This window comes from Cibotium barometz, chromosome 4 (genome assembly GCF_041138505.1).
Source record: "Cibotium barometz isolate CiBa-2024 chromosome 4, ASM4113850v1, whole genome shotgun sequence".
Classification (NCBI taxonomy): Eukaryota; Viridiplantae; Streptophyta; class Polypodiopsida; order Cyatheales; family Cibotiaceae; genus Cibotium; species Cibotium barometz.
The window spans coordinates 23,848,288-23,875,581 of NC_141049.1; the positions used below are offsets into that span (position 1 = coordinate 23,848,288).

The 27,294-nt window shown below is 48.4% G+C and overlaps 1 protein-coding gene across 3 annotated transcripts in view; it reads right to left on the reverse strand.

Moving 5' to 3' along the window:
- Positions 1–2,200: 2,200 nt before the first annotated feature.
- The window catches only part of LOC147639061 (putative phospholipase A2 homolog 1), a 37,349-nt gene continuing 12,255 nt past the window's right edge, over positions 2,201–27,294 (reverse strand). Inside the window, exons 3-5 of one of the 3 annotated variants that reach the window (XM_086786939.1) lie at positions 3,456–3,575; positions 3,178–3,367; positions 2,201–3,022 (exon numbers count right to left, since the gene is read on the reverse strand). In XM_086786939.1, coding sequence (XP_086643065.1) covers positions 3,189–3,367; positions 3,456–3,575 — 299 coding nt within the window. In that variant the 3' untranslated portion in view covers positions 2,201–3,022; positions 3,178–3,188. Of the gene's footprint in view, positions 3,368–3,455; positions 3,576–27,294 lie in introns of all 3 variants that reach the window. The other 2 variants (XM_086786932.1, XM_086786924.1) reach the window with 2 other exon arrangements.

Genomic DNA, 27,294 nt, shown 5'->3' on the forward strand with positions numbered 1-27,294 from the left:
CACGTGGGTGTGTGTACACGCACATGCATGTATGTATCAATTTTATCTGCACGTACAAGTGTTTGTGTCAATTGTGTTATTTTTAATGTGTCCATGAGTGAAAGTGTGTGTATATGCATGCATGTGTGTGTCAAGTGTGTGCACGCTAACTATGTGTATCCACGTGCGTGCGAGTGTGTGCCTTCATGTGTCAATAGTGTGTACACACACGTCTCTGTGAGTACACTCTCATCTATTAAAACCTTAATGAAGGTGACACATTATCCTCACATTGAGACTGTGTAACGACTCTATAAGTGCACGAGTATGATTGTGCTGACAATAATTAGTATACCATGTGTGGTTATATATACATGTGCCTATATATATATATATATATATATATATATATATATATATATATATATATGTGCACGTGTATGTGCCTATGTGCACATACGCAAGAGAGTGCACGTACGTAAGAGTGTGCATGCATCTATGTGTACGCATGTATGTGTATGCATATACGTGCACTTGTGTGTACATGTGTACATACATACAACATGTGTGTAAACTTGAGTGTGTAGACACTTGTATCTGTGTTGTGCATGTGTATTGCACGTACAAGTGTTTGTGTCAATTGTGTTATTTTTAATGTGTCCATGAGTGAAAGTGTGTGTATATGCATGCATGTGTGTGTCAAGTGTGTGCACGCTAACTATGTGTATCCACGTGCGTGCGAGTGTGTGCCTTCATGTGTCAATAGTGTGTACACACACGTCTCTGTGAGTACACTCTCATCTATTAAAACCTTAATGAAGGTGACACATTATCCTCACATTGAGACTGTGTAACGACTCTATAAGTGCACGAGTATGATTGTGCTGACAATAATTAGTATACCATGTGTGGTTATATATACATGTGCCTATATATATATATATATATATGTGCACGTGTATGTGCCTATGCGCACGTGTATGTGCCTATGTGCACATACGCAAGAGAGTGCACGTACGTAAGAGTGTGCATGCATCTATGTGTACGCATGTATGTGTATGCATATACGTGCACTTGTGTGTACATGTGTACATACATACAACATGTGTGTAAACTTGAGTGTGTAGACACTTGTATCTGTGTTGTGCATGTGTATGCACGTGAGTGTGCTTCATGTGCACATGTACAAGTGTGCACACATGTTTGTGGATGATTGGATGTGTATTGATTCTATGTGCACTTATGTGAGTGTGAATCAATGTATATACATAATCGTGTGAATGTGCATATAACTATGTACGTGCCTATGCGTGTATATGAGTGCATGAATGCATGCAAGTGTGTGTACGCGCACAAGTGTACATGTGTCTGCGTGTGGATACACATACACATACACATGTATGTGTATGTGTATGTGTTGGTGTGTGGGTACACATGTGTATGTGTACATGTATGTAAAATTTTTGTTAAGAAAATATTTTTCGAAAATAGAAATGGTTATTGCTTTTACTTTTTTTTTCATTTGTGGGGATGTGTGGTGAGGTGTGCTCACTTATTATAATCCTCAAATAGATACACCTTACATATAATAATGGGATGCTCTATTTCTAAACAATGATGATAGCAAGAAAAGTGACGTTTTCATCATTTAAGTAACCTCCCTATAGCACTGCCCTCTCTTTACACTTAAATTTGAATTTGAAATGGAAATAAAGCTTGTCTTTCACTCTTTAACTCTCCCTTCTTACACATGGTAAAATGAGATGGCCACATAATGGCACGTGGGTGAATGATATGGCAAGGGAAAAATAGTGAGTAATAGTGCAGGATGCAAGCAAGCACTTTGTACATATTAATTTTATATTTCTAAATATATAAGAACTATCCTTGGTTTATCTTTCCAAATATCCTATTTGAATGAACTTTTCAATTGATTTCCTTTTTAGATCAAAGTACAACATTTAACCTTTACTTTATTGATGTTGCCTACTACGATGTCCTAGTTTGTTAACACTTTCAAGGGAAAAAAAACTATATGGACATATCTTTAATGGCAGTTGCTTGTCCTAGTTAAATATATCGTCTCCGATGAGTAAGTTACCAACGGAGGTATGGTATTTTCATTTAAAAAACATCACGGAGCATCTCTAACACAAGGTTCGGACCATATCTAGTAATCGCAGGCGCTGTAAATCAGGATAATTGGAGGAATGTATCCCACACTTATCGGCCATGATGGGCAGATAATAATTTCTAAACGGTATTGAAGGTACAGCCTGCATTCTGGCGAACACATTTGAAGAGATGGAAGCCCCTAGCCTCAAAGCATGTACATGCCAAACCCATGTGTGAATTACGTGGGACCAATCACACCACTTGCCCTTGACAACAATGCAACCCTAAGCACAAGCTTCTACCAAGTGGCGGCAAGAAGACACTTCCTGCCTCCACTGGCCTGACAAACAAGAGACGGGTTCCATGCTCTACATCTCATTTGGTAGTACAGCATCCTTGGCACCACATCAGCTTAGAGAGTTGGCTGCTGGCATTGAGGAAAGCAAGCAGCCATTCCTATGGGGAGCACGAGATTAGAGCAGTTGGTTCCCCGAAGAGTTCCTTGAACAAGCACGTAGCCGTGGCCTAATCATTGAGTGGGCCCCACAAATCCGAGTGATGGGCCACATGGCAGTTGACACACTGGTGGATGGAACTCCACATTGGAGAGCATTCACATGGGCGTTCCCATGCTGTGCTACCCTGTCTTTGGAGATCAACATTTCAATGTGTTGGTTATAACAGAGGTCGGTCCCACTGCTAAGTGCTTACGCCTCCGTTGTCACATCAAGAATGACTCTTTCCAAAGCAATATTGGATGACCCTCCTTATTGAAGTGCACGGTCAGAAGCTGCCTTCAATGCAGTCGCTCTTTGTCGAAGGCTCTCATGCATGAGAGCCGTGACAACCTTTTGGACGACCTCCTCCTGCACCATGCCGTGGTCTCTCTTTTGGATAGTACCCCTTGCTTCCATAATCAGTTTTTGGCCTTTAAGGTTGCAAATTTCAAAAGAAGGATTTTATGCTTTAAAATTGACCATGAAATTCAGTTTCTGCAAGTGTTGTGAGAACCATTGGTACAAAATAATGGAGTAACTAATAATTGAAATATTTAATTAAATATACAAATCAATTGTAGGATACACCCACATCAGCTACACCATGGAAGGACGACCACCCAATTGGGTAAACATGATGGCCATATCCATACCCTGAGTCATCAGAGGTATAGCAACCTCGTATGGACATTTCCTTGAGAAGCCTTTCCTGCCAGACTTTTCTACCTTCCGCATGCACTTTTTGAATTTTTCATGACAATTAATATGCAACATGCCTGCCAATAATGATCATATCCATTAATTAGAACCTTAAATCTTGCATTTATTCTTTTCCATCCCTAGGATAATGGTGGCTGTGCTGACCTTTTTTCTCCACGCATGTATCATGCTGTTTACAGCAATTATCCAGTTCATCACATGGTTTTTCACCAGCACATCCTGTCCAACCAACTCCACAAAACTTGCCATAACGTATTCCAAGAGCTGCAAACCAGCATAGCAGTTAGAAAGAGTAACTTAGAAGTCAATGCATTCTATTTAAAATATCCAAGACAAAAAATAAATAAATAAAATTTGAACTGTCAAGCCCATTATGCTTGGCATCCATAATTAAAATGACAAAAGAAAATAGGCACAAATAGATATAGTTGGATGTTTTTAAAGGCAAACGAGAGGAAAATCTCTCTACAGGGGCATTACTGGCTGAAGAGACAGAGATTAAAATCTGCAAGGGGCCAAAATGGCCTATGAGACCAAGGTACAATGTATATGCAATCTGTCATAGAAGATGCATGAAGTATCCCTAAAAGCCGTAACAATAAAGAAATACAAGACGAACAAGGCAGATTATGTAACAAAGCATATGCCTGACTAATTCAATGCTTGACCTTTACAGCTACAACGAGCTGGTTGGCATGATCTGATGGCTGCAAGCTCACCGTGTGTCAAAGTAATGGGGTTACAAAGGTGGCTCAGAACCTCGTCTTTCAATAGAAGAGATGATGATCCCCCTGTGTGTCCATAAAACATGTCCACAACCCTCCTCTACACTCTGTGGTCTCCTCAAGGTTGGCTCCACAAAAATTGGATCTGTGGGATGCTGTAGATCTCCAAGATGTCCCTAGACACGTCACCTATCTATCTCACAGTCTTAATGAGGAAACCTTAGGGCAGAGATCATTATTGGGTGTCCTTGTGTCTCCTTGCCATTATCTGACTCTCTAGCTTGATGCTGCCAAACATTCTAGAAAAAGAACAGTGAGAGAAAGATAGATAGATGTATTTATCGCCTTTTGAGGCCAATTATGGCTTATGCGACCCAATTAAAAATTACAAAACTTTCCAAATTTATTAAAAGACGAAAAAAATGACAACTAGCCCACGATGACTAGGTACTGATGCCTTGATCTGTGTGTGTGGGATATGAACCTCTCACCACAAGAAATAGGTTTGTAAGCTTCCCCTTCCTTCCAAGAGGCTATGGCTATCTTCATCTCATCTTTCCATGGAGCTACATATTTCTTAACTCTTGTTTCATTGCCATCAATTCTTGTTACACTTCTACAATCCAACCTAGGCAATGCATTTCCTTGAGGCAGAGCACAGTAGCTCCAACATGCAACACCATCGCACCCACATCAGGAAAATCGTATCACACATCCACATGGCGTGCAAAATGTTGTGCATCCACGTGGCTTGCTGTAAACCGGCGGCCTTCAGCCTTCAAACGAAACCAAAGGGCGGTGCAGAGCCAGAGTGCTCCTGCAAACAGCACACGAACACCGATTGGCCCCAAAACCTAGTGGCGCCCTTTGCGGTATTTCTTTAATTGATTATAAGAGCTTTGATTACAATAAGGCTGGAAACTCAGCCGTCATAGTAGAACTCCTGAAGCCTGCAAAGACCCTGCATCATGGCTTCTTGTCCACTCGGCATCCACAAAACAATCGCTCCATCCTAGCCGCCCAGCCTGCGAATACCATCTCTCCTCTTGTGGGGGCCCGACTATCTCAAAGAAATCTCTTGCGACTCTGTCCCCGGCCTAAGTCCAGAATAAAGCTCTGGCATGGTATTTGTACTTGACCCTCCTCTCCTCAATGGATCTAATCTCCATGAGGGCGGCAGCAAGCTGACTCTCCATCCATGGGCTATATGGGGAACGCTCCTAAAGCCGTTGCAAAGAGGCCAGACCCCTCCTCAGACTCCGCTCCTGCTCTTGAAATCCCTCCAATCTGCTCTAGGCTGCCTTCTCCAAGAAACCGTTGATCTCCCCTAGGCCAACATCCAATGTGCACGTAGCAGAGCCTGAGGTAAAGTCCAGTCTCACCTAAATCTGCTCTTATCCTGCTGCAAATCTTAAGAGTCTTAAATGAGGCTATCCGGAATCCTAGAGCTCGCATGCCTGTCACTCATGCCTCCAGGGGTCCTCTAGGGACAGAATAACCGAGGCCACCAAGGCAAAGGTGGACGTGGGGGAGCTTCCATGTCCGGTACCTCCACATCCGTCACTCCTTCGCCCGTCCCATCCGGCTCCACCTCAGGCGGTTCCAACTTCCAATCAAAGAGGCCAAGGGAGGAGAGCTCTCCGGTAATGAGGCAAACCACCATCGGTGCAAACATTAACAACCTCACCTATGTGAAAGCGAAGATGAAAGCCACGAATGAGGAGATTACATGCACGGTGATAGACTACAATCTCTCCTTCAATGTGCTCAAGGTTCCACAATGGCACAAAATGGTGAAGGCAATTGCAAAGGTGGAGCCATCCCATGGTGAATGGCATGGTATTGTCAGAATACGCAGCAGAGATGATGACCAGATCTGGGAACACGAGCAAAAACGCAGGCAGAAAAACAGCACAAGAGAGAGAGAGAGATGTAGGCGTGTAACTCTGCTCTGATATACACAAGAAGATCCCGAATATGATACAAATAAGGTATGGGGGCTGGGGGCCTATTTATATGCCCCCAGGTAGGCAGTCGGCCAGCAGCAGATCAAGCCCACGACTGCATACATCCAGTCGGCCAGCATAACAGAGGTCCACGACTGATGTCAAGGCAATCGGCCAGCTACTGATCCTCCAGCCGCCTCAGGGCTGCCTCCCAAGCCTCAGAAAAATGGGAAAAAATAGGGGAAAAATGCGGGGAGTGAGGAAAAATGATAAAACACCTCATAAGGGCGGGCACACCCACAACAAAGGCCCTGGTGTATAAAACTGGACAGGAGATGACTTCTAACACCCCCTCTCAGCTCCTGGCTGTGAAACCAACCACAGGGAGCTGGGGTGCCGCCTGAGCAAATCCTGAGAGAGCGACTTCGTGAAGAGGTCCACCGTACTGTCCTCCGTCGAACAGAACTCCAGCAAGATGTCATCAACAACGATCTGTTCACGAACAAAGTGCCTCTGGATGACCGTGGGTTCCTCCAGTGGAAGCCCAAACCTGCAATGCAACCTCTGCATCCGCACCACCTCACAAGCAGCATCACTAGCAGCCCGGTACTCTGTCTCTCTCCGCGACAAGGCAAAAGATGACTGCCTCTTACTGCTCCGGAAAACTGCTCCTGGGCTTGAAGTAGATCCCTTCGTGTCCGAATCTCCTCCCCAAACCGAGTCACTCCATCCAACAATCCCCCTCCTGTGTACAAGAGTCCCTGATCCTTCGCATGTCGCAGAAACCACAGGAAACGCAATCCTGCCTCCAAAAGAGACATCCGCAACCATGAGCTCAACTGCCTCATCAGGAAGCTCCCGTCCAATCCGGTGTCCATCAACCAGATCAATGAACCCTACAGCTTCTGAGTCACAGAGACATCACACTGCTCACAAGGATCAACACCTGTTATGGTGCACAAACAAGTCCTGGAAACCTGATGAAACCTATCAACCACCCCCTCTGAATCCGGAACCACAAAGCCTGGAGAAACCACCTCCTTCTGCAAGTAAGCACCTGTCACCTGCCTGGCTTTCTGAAAGGTCCCCGTGGAAAGAACATCCTCAACTACTGGAAGTTCTATGTCCCGAACACTACGAGACATCAAAGCGTAAGTGACCTGTTCATCTTCCTCTGACTGACGAACACAAGAACTACCAACATCAGTACTGGAAAGTTCCTGCCATCTGCTGCCATCTACTGGCAAGCTATCCACCACCTGGTCTCGAAAAGCCCACACCTGCAGCGTATCCACACTTAAGTGGCCATTACCAGACTGCCACTCATCACAAACCTGAGGACCTAGGAGAGAGAGTGCTGAAAGCCTGTAAACTCCATTCTCCACTCCACCTTCCCAAACCACTTGGCCTGTTGCTTTGTCCCGGAGAGCAACAAAATGCTCATCAAACTCCACCCGTACGCCAGTCTTGCAAACCTGATGCACTGACAACAGATGAAAGCCAAGTGCCGGAACATACAACACCTGGGAGGAATGCTTCCCCCCTCTGCCATCGGGAACTATCTCCATGTCGACGAGTTCAAGTTGACAATGGACACTCTTAAGAGTGTCCACAAGAAGCGAGATCTAGATGAGGAGGCCATATATGCCGATCTCTACAGGTAGCTAGAGAAGATTGACTGTCGAGTTTCTCGTACTCATAGAGGTTACGCAGCTAGAGGTGGCACACGAGTAGGAGGTCGCGGATGCATTGTTCGGTGCCTTACTTCCACCCTGACGGCTACATATGTGAGACGTGGCTCTGGTTTGACTTCAAGGAGCACTTTAGCACTTGTTGTTGAAGAAGAGGATACTCCTATTGCAGGCATCAGAGAGCCCAAGTACGATGACAAGGGCAATGTCCTTAGCGAGGGGATTTTGGGTTGGCCTCTGATGATGGAAGCACCTCTAGCAAGGGCATTCCTTCCCCTAGTGATTTCTCTGAGGAGGAGGACTAGAGTCTAGAATCTAGTCTCTAGAGTCTAGACTTTAGACATTTTTGTACTTAGTGTTGTGACTAGTCAGTGGTCACAACACACTTTTTTGTATTTCCTATTGTAGGCCGTGGACCACGACTCTTATTTATGGCATGTTCAATGTTCATTGTTCATGACTCTTGAGTTTTTGTACTAGTTTATGTCACATAACAAATTACAACTTCTCTAGAATTTGCATCTCTAAATGTGTACAAATATCTTTTTTTCAAGTGTTTTTTATAGTGGATCGTACCTCAATCAAACTTATTTTTCAAAATTAAAAAGTCCCGTACCAGTATCATTTTTTCATACCTTCGTTTCGTACAACTATGTCATTGATCACAAGAGGTACCTATAAGAGGGGGGAAGAGGTACTGCAACAGAAGTATGCATGAACACAAAAAGCAGCATCTCAAGGTTGGAGGCCACCTTCTCCTTATCCTGGTCTCTGTGGGCTGAGCCTCCAAGCTCCATCCTAGCCAATGGCCATAGATGGGTGAGTGCGTCGGTGATGCAAAGATTGTGAAGATGATGACATAGCTCAACTGCTTGATCTTGGATGGCGGCAGTTACCGACTCTAAGTCCCACTCCGTCCCTAGGGCTGCACTCAAAGGGAAAGAGAAGATTATCGCCCCATTCTCTGGCATAGAGGATATGGAGTGGTGAAAAACCACACATATCCGAATAGATGCTACTGTCTCCTCAAACATATATGTCCCTTCCGTCGGAGGACAACGGAAGAAGTTATAATCCACATGTTGCCCTAAGATCTTGGGGCGCCCACCTGGAGACTCTAGCGGGCGAGCCCTCACCAAGGAGGCGGTGATGGTCATCTCAACCGGCTCAGGGAAACGGTGAATCAAGCGGCGAACGGAACTCGTCAGCTGCCTCCACCGGGTCGGGGGCTGCTAGGGGGGAGACAGGAGTGCTCTAGAGGGAGGGGGGAGGGGGGAGGGCAAGCTCCGATACGGAGGACGGGGCTAAATATGCAAGCCGAGCGGGGCGTGCAGTGACAGACTCAACCACGTGTCCAAGAGATAAAAATATAAAGAGAGAGAGGGGAGAGAGGGGATCTTGCACAGTACACCACATTGAGCGGGGAACAGGCCCCGCCCCCTTTCAGGAATTTATTCAAAAACAATCCATGGGCACGCTGGCCAGGATCCATACAATCAATGAATACAAAACAAACAAATATGCCGATGTAGGATATCCAAGTCGATGTCAATGTCGATGTCAGGGCACGAGATCTCTAATGTTGTGCACACCACGAGGATGACCCACAAGTATCTCTCACCGGGCTAGTACCAAATCCAAGTGATTCATCGCTCTTACTAGTTAGTAGTTAGCATATTAGTATTCATTTCAGTAGTGACCACTAATTAGTCACATATTCAACTCGTAGTTACTAGCGGCTAACCTTGCACTTTCACGATTTATGCTCAAACATTTATGATGTATATTATTTTGTGTGGCTATTGGCATTTGTACTAAGATTTCAAATTCAACAGGACTTCATGTTGTATCCTCGCTGCTCATTTTACGTTTATAGAGAATATATGTTTGAATTTTAATTGTTTTTTGCGCAATTCTATGTATCGGTATTGCTAAATTATGAATGGTTTATAATATGATTTTTTTTATTAGATATACATTATTTTAAAAAAGTGAACTACTTATCTCGATGCATACTTTACGTACTCGTACGCATACCATACCGTACCGCATCGTACCTAAAGTACGCAACCACTATGTAAAGCTCAATAGTTTAAGTTTAGTGTTCAAAAGGTCACATTCAAGCGACATTTCATTGTTTCACAACTTTTGGGGTTCTCGGCATCTAGTGGCTCCGAGAGCACGTGCCCATTCCTAATTGGCAATAGGACACCTTCACAATTGTTGACTATTTACCTGAGCATATCATAACTTGCAAGGATAGGAGCATTCAAGGAATCCCTCTCATTTCACATGTACAAGCCCAAAGAGCTCTCAGAAAAGAAGCTGTGTGCATTGATTTATGTTCGCGTCCAACAGTTTGATGTTCAACCAGCAACACCCTTAGAAAAGAAGTTGGTGGGTCTCCTTCCAAAGTTCCAAGACATCACGTTGAGAGACGACCTCCCACCCAAGCTCCCAATGAATGCAAGTCCAATGAATCCAAATCCAAATCCAAGTCCAAGTCCAGATGCAAGTCCAAGTCCAAGTCCAAATCTAAGTCCAAGTCCAAGTCCAAGTTTCAGATCCAAATTCAAGTCTAAGTCTAGATCCAAGTCCAAGTTCCATAACCAAGTTCCATGTTCATGTCCAAGCTTCATGCCCAACCTATATGTCCAAGTTCCATGTTCATGTCCAAGCTCTATGTCCAAGTCCAAGAAACACTCGCTCATCCCATGAATAATCTCCACAACTCCTATAGCCTTGTCCATGAAGAAAACCATGGAAAAGCTCTTTCTCACAAGAAAACTAATATAAAACCAGTTTTAATGGTTTTTTGGGCGATAAAAACATTCCAAAAGTAGTTTTCAGGGTTTTTGGAGCAGTTTTAGGGTTTCTGAAATTTGTCCGTACAGTTAAACTCGGACTGTGAAAGTAAACTTGGACCGATTCTAGTTTACTTTCAGAGTCCGAGTTTTACTTTCCAGGCAGAGCATTGTAATTTCTGCACAGCAAAAGTAAACTCGGACTATGAAACCAAACTCAGACTGGTCCAAGTTTACTTTACCAAGCGTTGTGGTTTCTGTCCAGCAAAAGTAAACTCGGACTAATCCGAGTTTAATTTATTAGTTGCTTTGACAATGCATTCATGTTTTTGTAGAGAGTCTAAATTGGATTGTGTACCTTCAATTTAGATTCCAAAAGAAATTCGTGACAAAGTATACACATCTATGTGTAATCTCTTGCACACCATCATAGAAGAAGAGTTCGAGATACAGTACAGTTAGCTTCTAGGGCGGTATTCAGCACACAACAATATCGTGCGGTATGTAACAAAAGTAGATGTGTAATCTCTTGCACACCATCACAGAAGAAGACTTCGAGATACAGTACAGTTAGCTTCTAGGGCGGTATTCACGACAACAATATCGTACGGTATGTAACAAAAAGATGGTGTGGTCACAATTGTATATTGAGAAGGAGGTGGCCTAAATTTGGACGATTGTTTCATTATGGAAATGTCGACACCACCAACTTGGTGGGAAGATTATGGACAGGGGAATGTCTCAGGCATCTTTGTCTCCAGGGGAGGACGTCCCGAGAACGGCGGAACAACCACTTCCTCTCGGGGACGGGCTTGGCATGGGACACCCAGAACGCGCTTTTTTGGCTATTTTTTTCACCTTTTTTCGCTTGTTTTTTCACCGTTTTTTTTTTTGCTTTTTCTTGCTGTTTATCACCATTGCTTCTGCCCGTTTTTTCCCATTGGTGGTTACGCCCGTTTTCTCCCGTTGGCACTGTGGCCTGCCGTCACCCATGGGGATTGTGCTTGGAGCCGCCTATAAGGCTTGAGCTCTCCACCAGGCATCGTCTCGTTATTTATAACGGGATGCTACAGTGGCCGGGATCAGGAGGACTGACATGCTTCCCACATGGGGGTCATACACGGACCGGAGGCACGGTGGTAGACTACATTATGGGGTCTTTGGAGGCATCACAGCTTGTCACCTCATTCTCCATTCCACCTCGTCCTATTGGGGCAGATCATACATACTTGGCATTTTCACTAGCCGGATCACCAGTACCACCAGCCCCCCACATACCGACGCCACACACTACCATCTACTTCACACATGACATGGCAGACATATACACTGGCAGAGTAGAGGATGGGCTCCTACTCATGGATCCCCTGGCATCTATGGATACCATTACAGCCCAGCTCGCATCACTCCTACACACGGCTGCATTACAGAGCTTCCCACATCGTGTACACTCAGGAGAGCCTGCGAGACCTGGGACTATGCCCCAGAACAGATGGTATGATGACGAGTGCAGAGCCCTATACTCACGACTCCGCATACAGAGAGCCTTGGGAGCCATCACAGAGCAGGAGTCGAGGAGAGAGATGAGGAGACTTACTCGCCGCAAAAGGCGGGCCTTCGCAGAGATGCAGGAGCTAGAGATCTTTCATTTCTTCATGAGTAGAGATAGCCCTGTCTCATGGCGGCACTTCAGAGAGCCCCGGACCCCGACACCTATTGCAGACCCACAGACATGGCACACATATGCAGAGGGTCTATACCATGCCCCACAGCAGCCACCTATACCTCAGCCACAGGAGCCTCGACCTACCACAGCTAGCTTCTTTACCCACTCGATGGTACAGGAAGCTATCCGCCGCCTACAGCATGGACGGGCCGCCGACCATATGGGCCTGCAGGGTGAGCATCTCATATATGCAGTAGATTCTTTAGCTCCTTTTCTTGCACACCTGTTTAACAGGGCACTAGCAGAGGGTTTGCCTGCGGAGTGGACGATGCACACCATTGTGCCGATTCACAAAACAGGGGATATGCTCGATCCGAGCAACTACAGGACGGTTATGGTTGGCCACGTGCTGGCCAAACTCTATGGTGCAGTGCTGGAGCAGGAGCTTAGCTTATATGCTGAGCGAGCAGGTTTACGCTCATCAGGGCAGGCAGGCTTCAGGAGAGCTTTCTCTACCACTGACCATGTATTCACTTTGAGATGTATGATTGATCAGGCCAGAGTGAGGAAGAGAAAGCTCTATTGCTGCTTTGTGGATTTCCGCAAGGCATTTGACACAGTACCACGAGAGAGGCTCTTTCAGCGCCTGCAGTCTCTTGGCATACCAGCAGATATGACATGGGGCATCTATGCATTATATGAGCAGGTTTTTGGGCGAGTCAGATGTCCAGGAGGTATGTCCGAGACTATTGCTAGCACCATTGGTGTGAAGCAAGGATGCCCACTTTCCCCCACGCTATTTGGGTTATACATTGATGAGGTGGCTGACTTCATTACACGGGGAGGCGGAGATGGAGTTGATTTAGCAGGTACCTCAGTACATATTATGCTCTATGCTGATGATATTGTATTAGTGTCTGAGTCCCCAGGTGGTCTACAGCAGCATCTAAATGCACTCCATGATTTCTGCACACAGAGGGGTCTTACTGTGAACCTTGGGAAAACCAAGGTTATGGTCTTTCATACATCGAGACAGGGCAGGAGTCAGCTGACATTCACTCTCGCAGGATGCCAGGTGGAGGTGGTGACATCATACGTGTACCTAGGGGTTACCTTCTCTGCAGCAGCCACACGCTTTACCATGGGTTCAGCAGCCAGAGCTAGATTGACACGGGGATATGCAGCATTGGCTATGCTAGAGAGACAGTGCCACCAGGCGCATTTTCAGGAGCCCCGGACGAAGGGGTGGCTATTTGACACATTAGTCACACCGGCATTGATGTATGGAGCAGCAGTATGGGCGCCAGGCCTTGCTACCCATTGGTGGACACAGATAGAGAGACCACAGGCCCTCATGATGGCACGCATGATACGCAGCAAACCGTCAGTACCTCATGACATTATCCGAGCAGAGTTTGCTGCGCCTCCTATGATGGTAGAGGCCATATTTCAGACTATATGCCTGCTAGACAGATTCAGAGAGATGCCACAGGACAGATTATCATACAGAGCTTTTCAGGCATCTAGACAGTTGGCTGAGGCAGGAGACAGAGGATCATGGTATGCACAGGTCACACATTGGTTCTCACAGCATGGCCTAGACATGGATCATCTACCACCATTCCAGTATGACAGGGATGCACCACATATCCGTCTCTCTCATAGTGAGAGGAACAGAGTATTGAGACAGGATCTATGGCAGCTCTATACACGAGAGACATGGATATCGCCTACACAGCCTCTTCCACCGAAGATGCTATACTACAAAGATCACTTCATGAGTATCACTGATGATGGATTTATAGAGAGGCCTAGATACATGGAGGGCTTTTTACCACACGGCTCCCGAGTGGCTATTGGTCAGCTCAGAGTTTCATCACACCGATTGGAGATTGAGACTGGCAGAGCAGCACGGATCCCCCGAGAGGAGAGGGTATGCAGATTGTGCAGAGAGGAGGTGGAGAGTGAGGAGCATTATGTATGCAGATGCAGAGCATATACAGCCATCAGAGAGAGATATCCCATTTTATTCAGAGAGCCACATTCCCTACGCCAGATCTTTGAGGCAGCAGACCAGCGCATACTGGGGAGATACATTCTAGACATACAGCGCCACAGAGAGACATTATTACAGGCTCAGACAGCTCCAGAGGGGGGGCGACAGACACAGATTACTACATTTTTTCAGAGATCCATACCCCTCCCAGCCCCTACACGGCAGGGAATTACTCTCCAGAGAGCAGAGACACTTAGAGCCCGCAGGAGACAGAGGACACCTGGCTTTCGGACACCACGCCTATACCAGAGAGAGATGACAGAGATCAGAGCTCAGTTTCACAGAGAGGGTGCGGAGCGACTGGCTCGCTTCAGAGCACACCCAGGCATGTTCTTCAGGGAGCTGTGGACACCCCCTTCACTGATGTATACCATTTTATACCCCCAGTATGGTACAGGATGGAGCTAGCTAGGTTGCATATCATGATTGTATACTCCATGCATATAGCTTTGCATTCTCCTAGTAATAGAGCTCCATCCCCTGCACACCCAGATTCAGCTTTTTTTATTCAGTACTTTTTCATTTTGTTGGGATGACAGAATATACCCCATACATGTACTCCGATTTGTCTCATAGGCCGAGTTCGGTCTTTTGGAAGACGTTAATAAAATCTTTCTTTCTTTCTTTCTTTCTCTCTCTCCCACTCTCTCACTCTTGGCCAGCCGCCTAGGCTCTATAAGGCTTAAGCAGCAAGCTCTCTCTCTCTCTCTCTCTCTCTCTCTCTCTCTCTCTCTCTCTCAACCCGCAAGCGTTCTCTAGGCTCTAGGCTCTTAACTTTTAAGCCTTAAGCCTTAAGAGCTCTCTCTCTCTCTCTCTCTCTCTCTCTCTCTCTCTCAACTTTCACCCTCTCTCATGGCATCTTCTTCATCACAAGCAACCTTCGGCTCCGCACGTCGTGGTGGTGCTAGAAGAACCGACGGTTGGTCATGGTGGGAAGAGGTTAATGCCAACCGCCCTAGAAGTGGAGAAGGTTCATGCCCGTGGTCTTGCAAGCTTTGCTCCTATAGGCGGACGAGTGGGTCAGACAAAGTGAGAACCCACCTTATGCATGAGTCCGGGCACGAGGTTCGATTTTGTATGGGAATCACATCAAAGAAGAGAAGGAAGCTTCTTGAGCGCATTGCCGAGCATGAGGCTTTGAGGGCTGCAAGGCCAACACGTGTGGCTATGGATCCTGTAGCATTTGTGACACCATCCGAGGAGTCTGTTTCAGGGTCTGGGGGTGCATCTACCACATCTACACCACGGCCACATGGTGTAGGTTCCTTTATGATGCCCACACCCGCGCGGCGACAGAGTACACTTGAGGGAAGTTGGGATCCTAAGAATAAGAAAGAGGTTGATACACTTGTGGCTCGCTTCTTCTTCCATGACCATATTGCTTTCCATACTACTAGGTAACTTATACTTGTACCAAGACCTGTACTTGTTGTACTAGGTGCCTCATGTTTCTTATTTGTGTAAACTTAAAATTTGCTAAATTAAGTTCAAAGTTTTCTTTAAGTTTTGTGCAGAGCAAGAACAAAGCATGTTTATGTCAGAATATGCAGCGAAGATGAAGACAAGATCTGAAAACACTAGAGCAAGTGCACTGCAGAAAAAAACATAGAAAGAGAGAGAGAGAGAGAGAGAGAGAGGAGAGAGAGAGAGAGAGAGAGAGAAAAAAAGAGAGGAGAGAGAGAGAGAGAGAGAGACATCGCCAGCGCCATCGCCATCGCCAGCGCCAGCGCCAGCGCCATTGCCATCGCCAGCGCCATTGCCATCGCCATCGCCAGCGCCATCGCCATCGCCATCGCCATCGGTGGTCATCCCGATCTCACAATGGACCTGCTCTTTTTGTCGCCAGAGCCGTTCCTGCAAGCTCTCCGCTAAGCACCCGCCGCCATCCAGAAGGGAGAAGGTCCTCGGCCTGCATCACTTCCACGACCACCCCATCAACTTGCTGTCCTTGTTACGCCGGGAAGGTAGGTGCGCTCAAACTCGTTCTGTGAATCCCCTGCTGGCATGGCGTCTTCGCCGGTTCTGAGTTTCCACCAGGAGACTCCTCCACCACCTCTTCGCCAGTTTGTGATTCCTGACCGTGTTATGGATGGAGCGGACTCCTCGAGCCGTATTTTCAGGGAACGAGCAGTTGTTGGGCGCATCACAGGTCGCTCCATCACCCGTGCTGCCTTGCGTGACCATTTGCAGTCTGCTATGGGTACCCACCAGGGTCGTGTGCTGGAGGTCTCCTATCTCGGACGCGGGATCTTCATGGCCTTACTCTCCGATGCAGCCTCTGTGGCTGCCATTTGCGCAGTGGTCCCTATCCTAGCTGGGGGGCGTGCTTTGTATATCTTGCCTTGGTACCCTTCCTTCACTGAGGACGAGTTCGAGGCCAGGCAGATTGCTCCACGCTTTCCGCTCACGCTCTCTCTGCCTTCGTTGCCCCGTCAGTTCGTACAGGAGGACTTTGTCATTGCCTTAGCCTCTGACTTGGGGATTGTTGTTCCAGGCTCCGTCCGTTTATCAGCAGGTCCTCCTCGTGTGCAGCTTTTTGCTTCCTCTGCCATTCCGGACTCTATTCTTGTTACTGGCAGAGGATCTTGTCGTTTTACTCAGCGTCTCCTCGTCACTGGCCGACCTGGTCAGTGTCTTCGGTGCCATGAGATGGGGCACCTGGCTAGGCAGTGTCCCACTCTCCCGTCGCCTCGTCAGCAGCGTCCTACCACTGTCCAGCCGGAGCGCAAGGGGAAGACTCCTATGCAGCCAGATGTTCCTTCTTCGAGTCGTCCACCACCCCTTTCCGCTCCTGCTCCAGTCGACGAGTGGAGGCCCGTTCAGCGCAGTCATAGTTTCCAGCAGAGGGAGCGGCGTGTTCCTCCAGTTCCGCCTTCTCAGCTAATCCCTGCGGCTAGACCTCTTTCACCGGCTCTCTCTTCAGTTCAGGGCACTCAGTTTTCTCAAGGTCTCGGTCAGCAGACTCCTCCTGCAGCGGCAGGTCTTCTGACCCCCCCCTCCCCTCGGTTGCCTTCGCCTCGGGCTTCCCAGCTGGCTGCCATGCAGGTTGATGCCCCCCCCCCTGCTCCTCTAGCTCTTCCTGCGCCCCCGGTCTCCATCCCGCCCCCTTCGCTTCCTCTTCCACCTCCACTGCCTCCTCCTCTGCCTTCCAGAGTGCCTCGTGCATTTCTAGACTTCAGCCCGCCAGCTTGGGGTGCAGCGCGTGCAGAATGCAGCGGCCATGGCTTAGGCCCTTTCCTGATCAGACTCTATGTCTTGCAGCCATCAGCGAGAGTAAGTGCTGGTTTGCAGTTTGTTGGGGGCCCTTCAGGTCCGATGCACTCTTTTGTCTTACCCTTCGGAGGCTCTGAGGTTTGGTCAGAAGAGAGTGTGTTGCAGTTTGTTCGCTCCCATACTTTGTCACAGTTGCAGGGTTGGCTTGGTGCCCGTCTTGACGCCGACTGGCTCTCTTCTCTGTTCCCACGCTGCTGTGGCGCGTTAGAGTGGTTGGATGCCGAGTCCTGCTTCTGCTTGCCAGTGGTTATATGTTTACAGGACTCCTTCTCGATGCCATCCTCTATGCAGATTTGGGGCATCAAGCGGGTGGCTTCAGTCTTGCGATGTGCGCAGACTGTGGTTAGCCAGTGGCTCGGGGATGTTCGCTTCTTTGCAGAGGGGATGAGGATTCCTTGTTTACCTCCACAGGATGATGCTTTGGAGATGACAGCCTCTTCCAAGAGGCAGAGATTGTGATGCAGTCACTTTTGCTGGCTATATTACATGATGTTTTTTGATGCAGTCATTTTTGCTGGCCATATTACATGATGTTTTTTGGTGCAGTCATTTTTGCTGTCGCTATTACATGATGTTTTTTGATGCCATGATTATAGTTGTACATGCTCTTTCACGGGATGTATTGCTTCGGTCAGCTTGTTGGCTGTACATGCTCTTTCATGGGATGTATTGCTTCGGTCAGCTTGTTGGCTGTACATGCTCTTTCATGGGATGTATTGCTTCGGTCAGCTTGTTGGCTGTTCACTGTTGTGGTTGCCTTATACCTTTGGTTTGGGGTCTGCTGACTCCTTGCTCGTGGGTGTTTGATTTGGATATACAGTTTTTTCCTCCTCCTTGGTGCTATGCATATCCTCTCTTGGAATGTTAATGGTTTATGCACTTCGAGGATAGTTGGGAACAGAGCTTCCCGACTAAAGCGGGAGATTGCTAGCGCCACTTCGCCATCTGTAGACATCTTGCTGCTTCAGGAGCATAAGCTGGCGCATCCCTTTGGTCACCTCCTGGGCTCTGGGTCCCGCTCTTACTGGTCGCCGGCCATTGGGGACTCCGGTCACAGTTGTGGTGTTTGCATTTCCGTTAGCTCATCCTTTGTGGCTTCGGTACTTCGGCATGGTATTCTGGTACCTGGCAGAGCGATGTATGTGATTGTGAGGATTGCGGATTCTCGGATTGGCTTCTTGTCGATCTATGCCCCGACTCTTGCCAGAGCTCGTTCAGCTTTCTGGAGCCTCTTAGTGGATGCATTGTGTCCTTTGCTTTCCTCGGTAGATTCATGGGTTGTTGGAGGTGACTTTAACAACATTGAGTCTGCCCGTGACTTCCAGGCAGAGGTCGCCCCTGTGTTGACCTCTATCGCACCTTCAGAGCAGGATGCCTGGGAGAGGTTTCTTCTATGCATTCGAGCTGTTGACGCGTGGTATACGCCTTCTTTTGCCCACTTGCCTTGCTCCTTGGCCTTTTCTTGGGGTCTTCGCCGTCAGCAGGGCCGATTACTGGAGAGACTGGATAGATTTTATGTTGGCAATTGGGCCTCCTTCCTGGGCGGCTCCACTTGCATCTGGCCTGGCACCTCGATGTCGGATCATAGCCCTGTCTCATTGACTATTTCTTTTGAGCGGCCTCATGCAGTCCGCCGAGGGTCTCGCATTCCGGACAGGCTACTCTCTGGTAGCGATCTTTCTGCTTCGGTTGCTCAGATCTGGGGAGCCGATCCCACTTCGCAGTCCTCTGCAGTGCAGTTCCTACATGCTGAGTTCCTTGCCACCTGTATCAGAGAGTCTAGTTTTTCTTGCCGGGCGGCCGCCTCCGCTTGTCGTCGTGAGGTGGCCCAGCGTGAGCGATCTCTGCTTGCACCATTAGCATCGGTGCAGCGTCTCTTGCAGTCCCATCCAGGAGATGCACATTATGCTGGTATACATGCACAGTTGCTTGATGAGATCCGGTCAGTTCAAGAGAGGAGGTCTGAGTTTTCTGGTCACGCAACTGCGGCTCGTTGGGTAGCGCTCGGTGACCGAATGAACAAAGACTTCTTTGCATCACATAGAGAGCGACCTTGTGGGACTGCTCTTCGTGCAGTCTTGGATGACCATGGGCATTTACAGACTCACCCAGATAGAGTCCTGGAGATTGCTACAGTCTATTATGCTGATCTATTCAGTGCTGATCCGTTGACAGATGACATTCAGGCGGCCAGAGCTACTGTATGGTCCCACACGCGACGTTCAGTCACTGCGGACATGTCTCGTTCCCTTTGCTCTTTGTTCACAGTCCAGGAGTTACGCGAGGCGGTAGAGGCTCTTGACCCTGCTTCTTGTCCGGGGGATGATGGCCTCTCTAGACAGTTCTTCATTACTCATTGGGATGCAGTTTCAGGGCCCTTGCTGAGAGGGCTTCAGGAGATTTATGATTCTGGGACCATGCCTCAGTCTCTTTGCTCTGGGCTCATATCTCTTATACCTAAGGGGGGGGATGGCACGCTCCTGCGACAGTGGCGCCCCATTACTCTCCTTCCTACGGTATATAAGATATTAGCTTCCATGCTGGCAGTGCGAGTGAGGCCCTTTCTTCCAGACATCATTCATGGATCACAGACTGCTTTTATCCAGGATAGATGTATCCTGGATAATATCTTTTGCTACCATCAGGCGGTAGAGTGGGCTCAGTCTACTGGCACTCCCCTAGCATTGCTTTTTCTTGACTTTGAGAAAGCATTCGATAGGGTGGATTGGTCCTTCCTAGAGGGTACTCTTGCTCGCATGGGGTTTCCGCAGCAGTGGATCACCGGAGTATCTGCACTTTACAGATCAGCAGCCAGTGCAGTGACTATTGGGGGTTTTGTTGGCAGATCTTTTGACATCTCTCGCTCTGTGAGACAGGGATGCCCCCTTGCAGTCTTTCTGTACTTATTTGTGGGAGAGGCACTTTCTGACTTTCTTCATGCCCGGCAGAGAGATATACAGGGAGTCACCTTGCCACTTACAGGCGAGCGTGACCTGATTGATCAGGAGTATGCTGATGATACTTTGCTCATGGTCCGTTATGCCATTGCTGTCCTTGATGTGACGCGTTCAGTTCTTGATGTTTATTGCTTGGCCAGTGGTGCTCGCATTAACTGGCACAAGTCATATGGTATGCTGGTTGGCTCTGAGGATGTCCCGTCTTGGGGTGTGGCAGAGGGGTTTACATGGTTGCAGCGGGGTCAGTCCTGTCGCTATCTGGGTTTTCAGGTGGGACTGGATATCTCTCCCCAGCAGCAGTTTGCGCCGGTTTTGCAGTCGCTTCGCAGAAAGCTCTGCCACTGGTCTTCCCAGCACTTGTCTCTTGCAGGGCGGGTCCTTGTGGCCAATCAGGTACTGTTGGCATCTGTTTGGTACATTGCTTCCTGCTGGATGCTTCATACGGGAGTGATGCGGCAGGTTCGCCGCCTGATTCGCAACTTCCTGTGGAGTGGCCATGATGGCACTGTTGACACTAGAGCTAGAGTCCGTTGGGAGACGATTATCCGGCCCATTGCAGAGGGGGGCCTTGGCATTATTGATCCAGAGATGCAGTGTCGTGCTTTGCTTACCAAGTTCATTGTCCGCGCCTTGTTTCCGGGCAATGAAACTTGGAAGCTTCTTTTCAGATCGGTTTTGCACACAGTGACCCCGCAGTTGGGAACCCGCGATGGTCATTCTTGGGCTGCGTGTATACGCTATATTTTTTCAGATTCTCCTCTGCGTACTGCCCATCTGTCACCCTTCATGCGCTCCATTTTACAGATATGGATCTCCATGAGACAGGGCATGCATAGACGTTCTCCTGCCTCTCTGCCAGAGATTGAGCGTCAGCCCTTGATCTGGAATCCCCATGTGTTGGATACTGAGGGTCGCCAGCTTGGCCAGAGGACCCACATTGACTGGGCGGCTTGGGATAGCGGCCCGGCTGCTTCGATGCATGCTTGGTCACAGACGCGGCAGCTGCCGGCAGATTTTATTGGGGAGGAGTTCTCCATAGGCAGGGGTATTCTGCCTCGGATTGCAGAGATTGATGCAGCTATTCCAGAGCTTTGGGATCGTGCCATTCGGGGTTTACATGAGATGCCTGAGCACTCAGGATGGTTATGCATGTTTGGCACTGCAGGTACACCCTTTCTTGTTTGGAGCTCTCATTGTTATTGGCCTATGGTTTTTATCCCTATGGGCATGCCAGATGCTTTTGGCCATGTCAGATTACAGTTTCATGGTTTGGGCTGTCTAGAGGAGCTGCGTCAGGCTGACTGGACTCCCATCCGTGTTGTTGGCTCTTTCAGGAAAAGACGGGAGGTGGACCCGTCTTTTCACATTGGTATGGCTGCCCGTTGGCGATTATGGATCTGGGAGGGACGGCCTCTTTCGCAGCTGACTTGGGACCCCGGGGAATGGGAGTGGCCTGCTGTGGAGACCGGCGCTAGGCATACTTCCTTTTTCGGGTATACTGTTCGGATTGGGAGGCACTGCTTGCTTCGACGACAGTTACATAGACCTACGCGTTCGGGCACTTGGCTACATGCAGGTCTCTCTCATGCCTTCCTGGCACAGTACTGGGTATCTATTTGGAGGCTGAGGATTGCTCGGCGGATCACTCTTTTTTTTTGGTTGACTGCTCATGCTGGTCTTGCTGTCGGCACTTGGGGTGCCTTGATGGGCCATGATCCCATTTGTATATGCTGTGATCACCAGGTTCAGGAGTCTCAGACCCACTGCCTCTGGTCGTGTCCTATGGCTTCCTCTGTTTGGCGAGCAGTGGCTCTTCTCCTCAGCAGAGCTGGTCAGCATGCAGGTTTCCTCAGTTGGGGGTCTGTGTTATGGCTCCTTCCTTGGCCGGGACCTCATGTGTTCTTTGAGGGTGAGGGCACTGATGCTGTGCTTATGCTTACGGCGACGGGGTATCGGAGGGGGTACCTCAGTATGATTCCTCCTGACGCCTTGCACATGGAGCATTGGCAGAGGGATGATGTTTTTATGGTGATTGCCGCGATTGCGATGTGGAACATTTGGAGAGCTCGTTGTCTCCATGTCCTTAGTCACACGCGGCAATCGACACGTGATACTCTTGTCCTGATTTGGCTCGATCTTATCCGTGCACTGCGTTCCACGTATGATGATTCCTGTCGGCCTTCACAGACAGCTCAGGACAGACTCCAGGCCTTCATTCGTCGTTGGGGGCGCACGGGTCTCTTCTTCAGGATTGTTGGAGGACATGCTAGATGGGAGTACTCTCCCCCACAGTGGTTCATATTGCACACATCACATCATCCACCGTGATGTAGCACCGACTGCTCACAGGCTTCACGCCTCCCACTGCACAGTTTGTATGCCCCCTCAGTAGGCCACCTCTGGCACTTTGGGGTTTTTTCATACCCAGTATTATAGCTCTGTGTTTCCTCAAAAAAAAAAAAAAGAGAGAGAGAGAGAGAGAGAGAGAGAGAAAGAAAGAAAGATTTTATTAACGTCTTCCAAAAGACCGAACTCGGCCTATGAGAGAGAGAGAGAGAGAAGCGTATAACTCTGCTATATACACAAGAGAAAAATCCCGAAATCTGAATACAAAGTGTGGGGGACCAAGGGGCCATTTTATATGGCCCCCATCAGCCAGTCGGCCAGTAGAAAAGACAGCCGACCACCCCCTGAATGTACCTGACCAGAAGCACTCCAGTCGGCTGCTATAAATCATGTCGGTTGCTATAAATCAGTCGGCCAGCAGCAATTGAGTCGGCCAGCTCCTAACAATCATGCTGGATACCACACAGAGGCAGGTGGGCAGCCGATAGCCCTCCACACAACAAGAAAAAATGAAAAAAATAGGGAGAGTGGGGAAAAATGAGAAAACGATAAATCAGGCGGGCACACCCACAACAAAGGCCCTGGTGTAAATATGCAGACAGGAGATGACTGCTAAGACCCCCTCTCAGCTCCTGGATGTGAAGCCAACCCCAATGAGCTGGAGTGCCGCCAGACATAGCCTGAGGTAGAGACTTCGTGAAGAGGTCCGCCACATTGTCCTTCGTCGAACAGTAAAGAAGCAAGATGTCACCAGCCAAGATCTTCTCACAAACAAAGTGATATTGTATCTCTATGTGCTTGGTCCGGGCATGGAAGACCGGGTTCCGAGCAATAGCTATACAGCTCTGGTTATCGCACTAGATAACTATGGACTCCTTCTGTGGAAACCCAATCTCGCCAAGCAGCCTCCGCAACCACACAACCTCACAAGCGGTGTGCAATTGACGAAAATGAAAGAACGGACTGTGGCATTGACATGATCCCATAACTGTGCCTGTGCCTCGCGTTCCTTCCGAATAGAGGGTAATTCCCCTTCCTCTAACTCCAGCCGTGGAACCCCAACAACAATGAAATCAGCAAGGTCGTAAGACTCCAAAACAAATTCCATATGCCGTAGTTGTTCTCGTCCAACTGACGGTCCATTGAGAATGTGGGGAGTGTTGGGATCTTCACATGCTTCTCAGCCATTCTCAAGTAAATCTACCCTTACGGGGGTGTAACTTGCAAGTGGCTATCCAGCAAATCAGCCCGCCTTCCTCTTGCTTCTCCTCTTCCCGTACGGCCCAAAACAGTCCTCCAATCAGCAACACAAACAGCCCCTCTCTTGCTCACACAGTTCCCAAGATCTTCCAAGAGCCTAGAGCTCTGATACCATGTCAGAATATGCAGCGGAGATGAAGACCAGATCTGAAAACACTAGAGCAAGTGCACTGCAGAAAAAAAACACAGAAATAGAGAGAGAGAGAGAGAGAGAGAGAGAGAGAGAGAGAGAGAGGCGTATAACTCTGCTATATACACGAGCAAAATCCCGAAATCTGAATACAAAGTGTGGGGGGCCAAGGGGCCATTTTATATGGCCCCCATCAGCCAGTCGACCCCTAGAAAAGACAGCTGATTGCCCCCTGAATGTACCCGACCAGCAGCACTCCAGTCGGCTGCTATAAATCCCGTCGGCCAGCAGCAACTGAGTCGGCCAACTCCTAACAGTCATGTTGGATACCATATAGAGGCAAGCGGGCAGCCGACAGCCCTCCACACAACAAGAAAAAATGGGAAAAATAGGAAAAAAAATATGGACTGGGAAAAAATGAGAAAACACCTAAATCAGGCGGGCACACCCACAACAGAGGCCCTGGTGTAAATATAAAGACAGGAGATGACTGCTAACAATTTATGCTAGCCATGCTCAGGAAGTTTTCTTAGTGTGGTTGTTTTTCCGTGTGTGGTAGTGCTAACCGCACACTCAGAACTTCTGAGAGCCAGTGAAGGTTAGACACACTAGGGAATCTGGGAGCAAAGCTTATCTAGGAGAACCAGGCGAAGTTCCCTCCGCGGTGTACCCCTTTGCCTATGTTAGTACGGGCGTGCCTGTTGGTGCACAGTCCCGGAAGACCAGTGAAAGGCAGGTGTGCACCCAGTGAAGGAAGGAGTGTGCCTGTGACTTGGGACTTCTTCGACTGTCCAAACTTCATCGACAAGTACCCAATTTGTTTGAGTTGTATTCACTCCATGTGAGAAGAAATCTGGCCTATTGGCCCGTGACACTTGTACATATAAATACTCCAAGAAATACAAATGTATTGAGGGGGGGCCCTTTCCGGCCCCAGTGCTAGTGTCTAAGTGTTATTGCTCATTTTCAATATTAATGTTGCTAATAATGTCCATTGTGTCAGAATACGCAACAGAGATGATGACCAGATCTGGGAACACGAGCAAAAGCAATGCAGAAAACACAAAGAAGATCCCGGAATGAGAGAGAGAGAGAGAGAGAGAGAGAGAGAGGCGTGTAACTCTGCTCTATATACACAAAAAAGATCCCGGACTGATACAATATGTGGCAAGGGCTGTGGGGCCATTTTATATGGCCCCCATACAGCAGTCGGCCAGCTGTAGGGCAGCCAACAGGACCACAAACTCCACAACCAACCATCATCACCAGTCGGCCAGCAGTAGGGTGTCGGCCAGCTCATCTGGGAGGTCGTGGACCTGAAGCAACAAAACCAGCCATCACCAGCATGTCCAAATGCAGTCGGCCAACTTCAGGTGTTCTCCTTCCACCACGGGGCTGCCACCCAAGCCACAGAAAAATAGGGAAAAATGGGAAAAAAAATACCAGGAGTGAGGAAAAATGAGAGAACACCTACAAGGGCGGGCACACCCACAACAAAGGCCCTGGTGTCAACATAAAGACAGGAGATGACTTCTAACACCCCCTCTTAGCTCCTAGCTGTGAAACCAACCACAAGGAGCTGGGGTGCCGCCTAAGCAAATCCTGAGATAGCGACTTCGTGAAGAGGTCCACCGTACTGTCCTCTGTCGAACAGAACTCTAGCAAGATGTCATCAGCAACGATCTGTTCACGAACAAAGTGCCTCTGGATGACCAATGGTTCCTCCAGTGGAAGCCCAATCCTGCAATGCAACCTCTGCATCCTCACCACCTCATAAGCCGCATCACGAGCAGCCCGGTACTCTGCCTCTGTCGTCAACAAGGCAAAAGATGACTGCCTCTTACTGCTCCATAAAACTGCTCCTGGGCCTGAAGTAGATCTCCTCGTGTCCGGATCTCCTCCCCAAACTGAGTCACTCCAACCGTGGAGTCGGACTCCATCAATCAATTCCCCTCCTCTGTAAAAGAGTCCATTATCCTTCGCATGCCACAGAAACCACAGGATACGCAATCCTGCCTCCCAAAGAGTCATCTGCAACCATGAGCTTAACTGTCTCATCAGGAAGCTCACGTCCAATCCGGTGTCCATCAACCAAATCAATGAACCATTCTGCTTTCGAGTCAAAGAGGCATCACACTGCTCACAAGGATCAACACCTGTTACGGTGCAAAGCCAACTCCTAGAAACCTGCTGAAGACCACGCAAGGCCTTCTGAAACCTGTCAACCACCCCCTCTAAATCCGGAACCACAAAGCCTGGAGAATGCACCTCCTTCTGCAAGTAATCAACTGCCACCTGCCTGGCTTTCCGAAAGGTCCCCGTGGAAAGAACATCCTCATCTACAGGAGTTTCTTTGTCTCGAATACTATGAGACATCAGAGCATAAGTTACCTGTTCAATTTCCTCTGACTAACGAACACAAGAACTACCAACATCAGTACTGGAAAGTTCCTGCCAACTGCTGCCATCAACTGGCAAGCTATCCACCATCTGGTCCCGGAAAGCCTGCACCTACAGCGTATCCACACTTAAGTGGCCATTACCAGACTACCACTCATCACAAATCTGAGGACCTGGGAGAGAGAGTGCTGAAAGCTTGTAAACTCCATTCTCCGCTCCGCCTTCCCAAACCACCTGGCCTGCTGCTTTGTCCCGAAGAGCAACAAAATGCTCATCAAACTCCGCCCGTACGCCAGTCTTGCAAACCTGATGCGCTGACAACAGATAAAAACCAAGTGACGAAACATACAACACCTGGGAGGAATGCTTCCCCCCTCTGCCATCGGGAACTATCTCCATCCAGCCCTCACTGTGAACGGGAATAGTGGATGTATCCCCAGTAAGAATGTGACCAGAATACCTGCAGAGATCCTGTAAATCTGAACGGGAAGGAGTCGTGTACCTGGAAGCACCACTATCTAGAATCCACTCCCGAGTATCCGCTGCGGAGACTCCTCCAACCTCCTCCCTGCCTGAAGAAAATGAAACATCGGTGTCCATCACCTCCAGGTGCACAAAAGCCGGAGTCTTCATGATTGCTGCTAAGGAATCTTTACCCTTCTCGGTCTTCCGCTTGGAACACTGCCTCCAATAGTGGCCTTTCTCACCACAATCATTACAAGTCCTCTC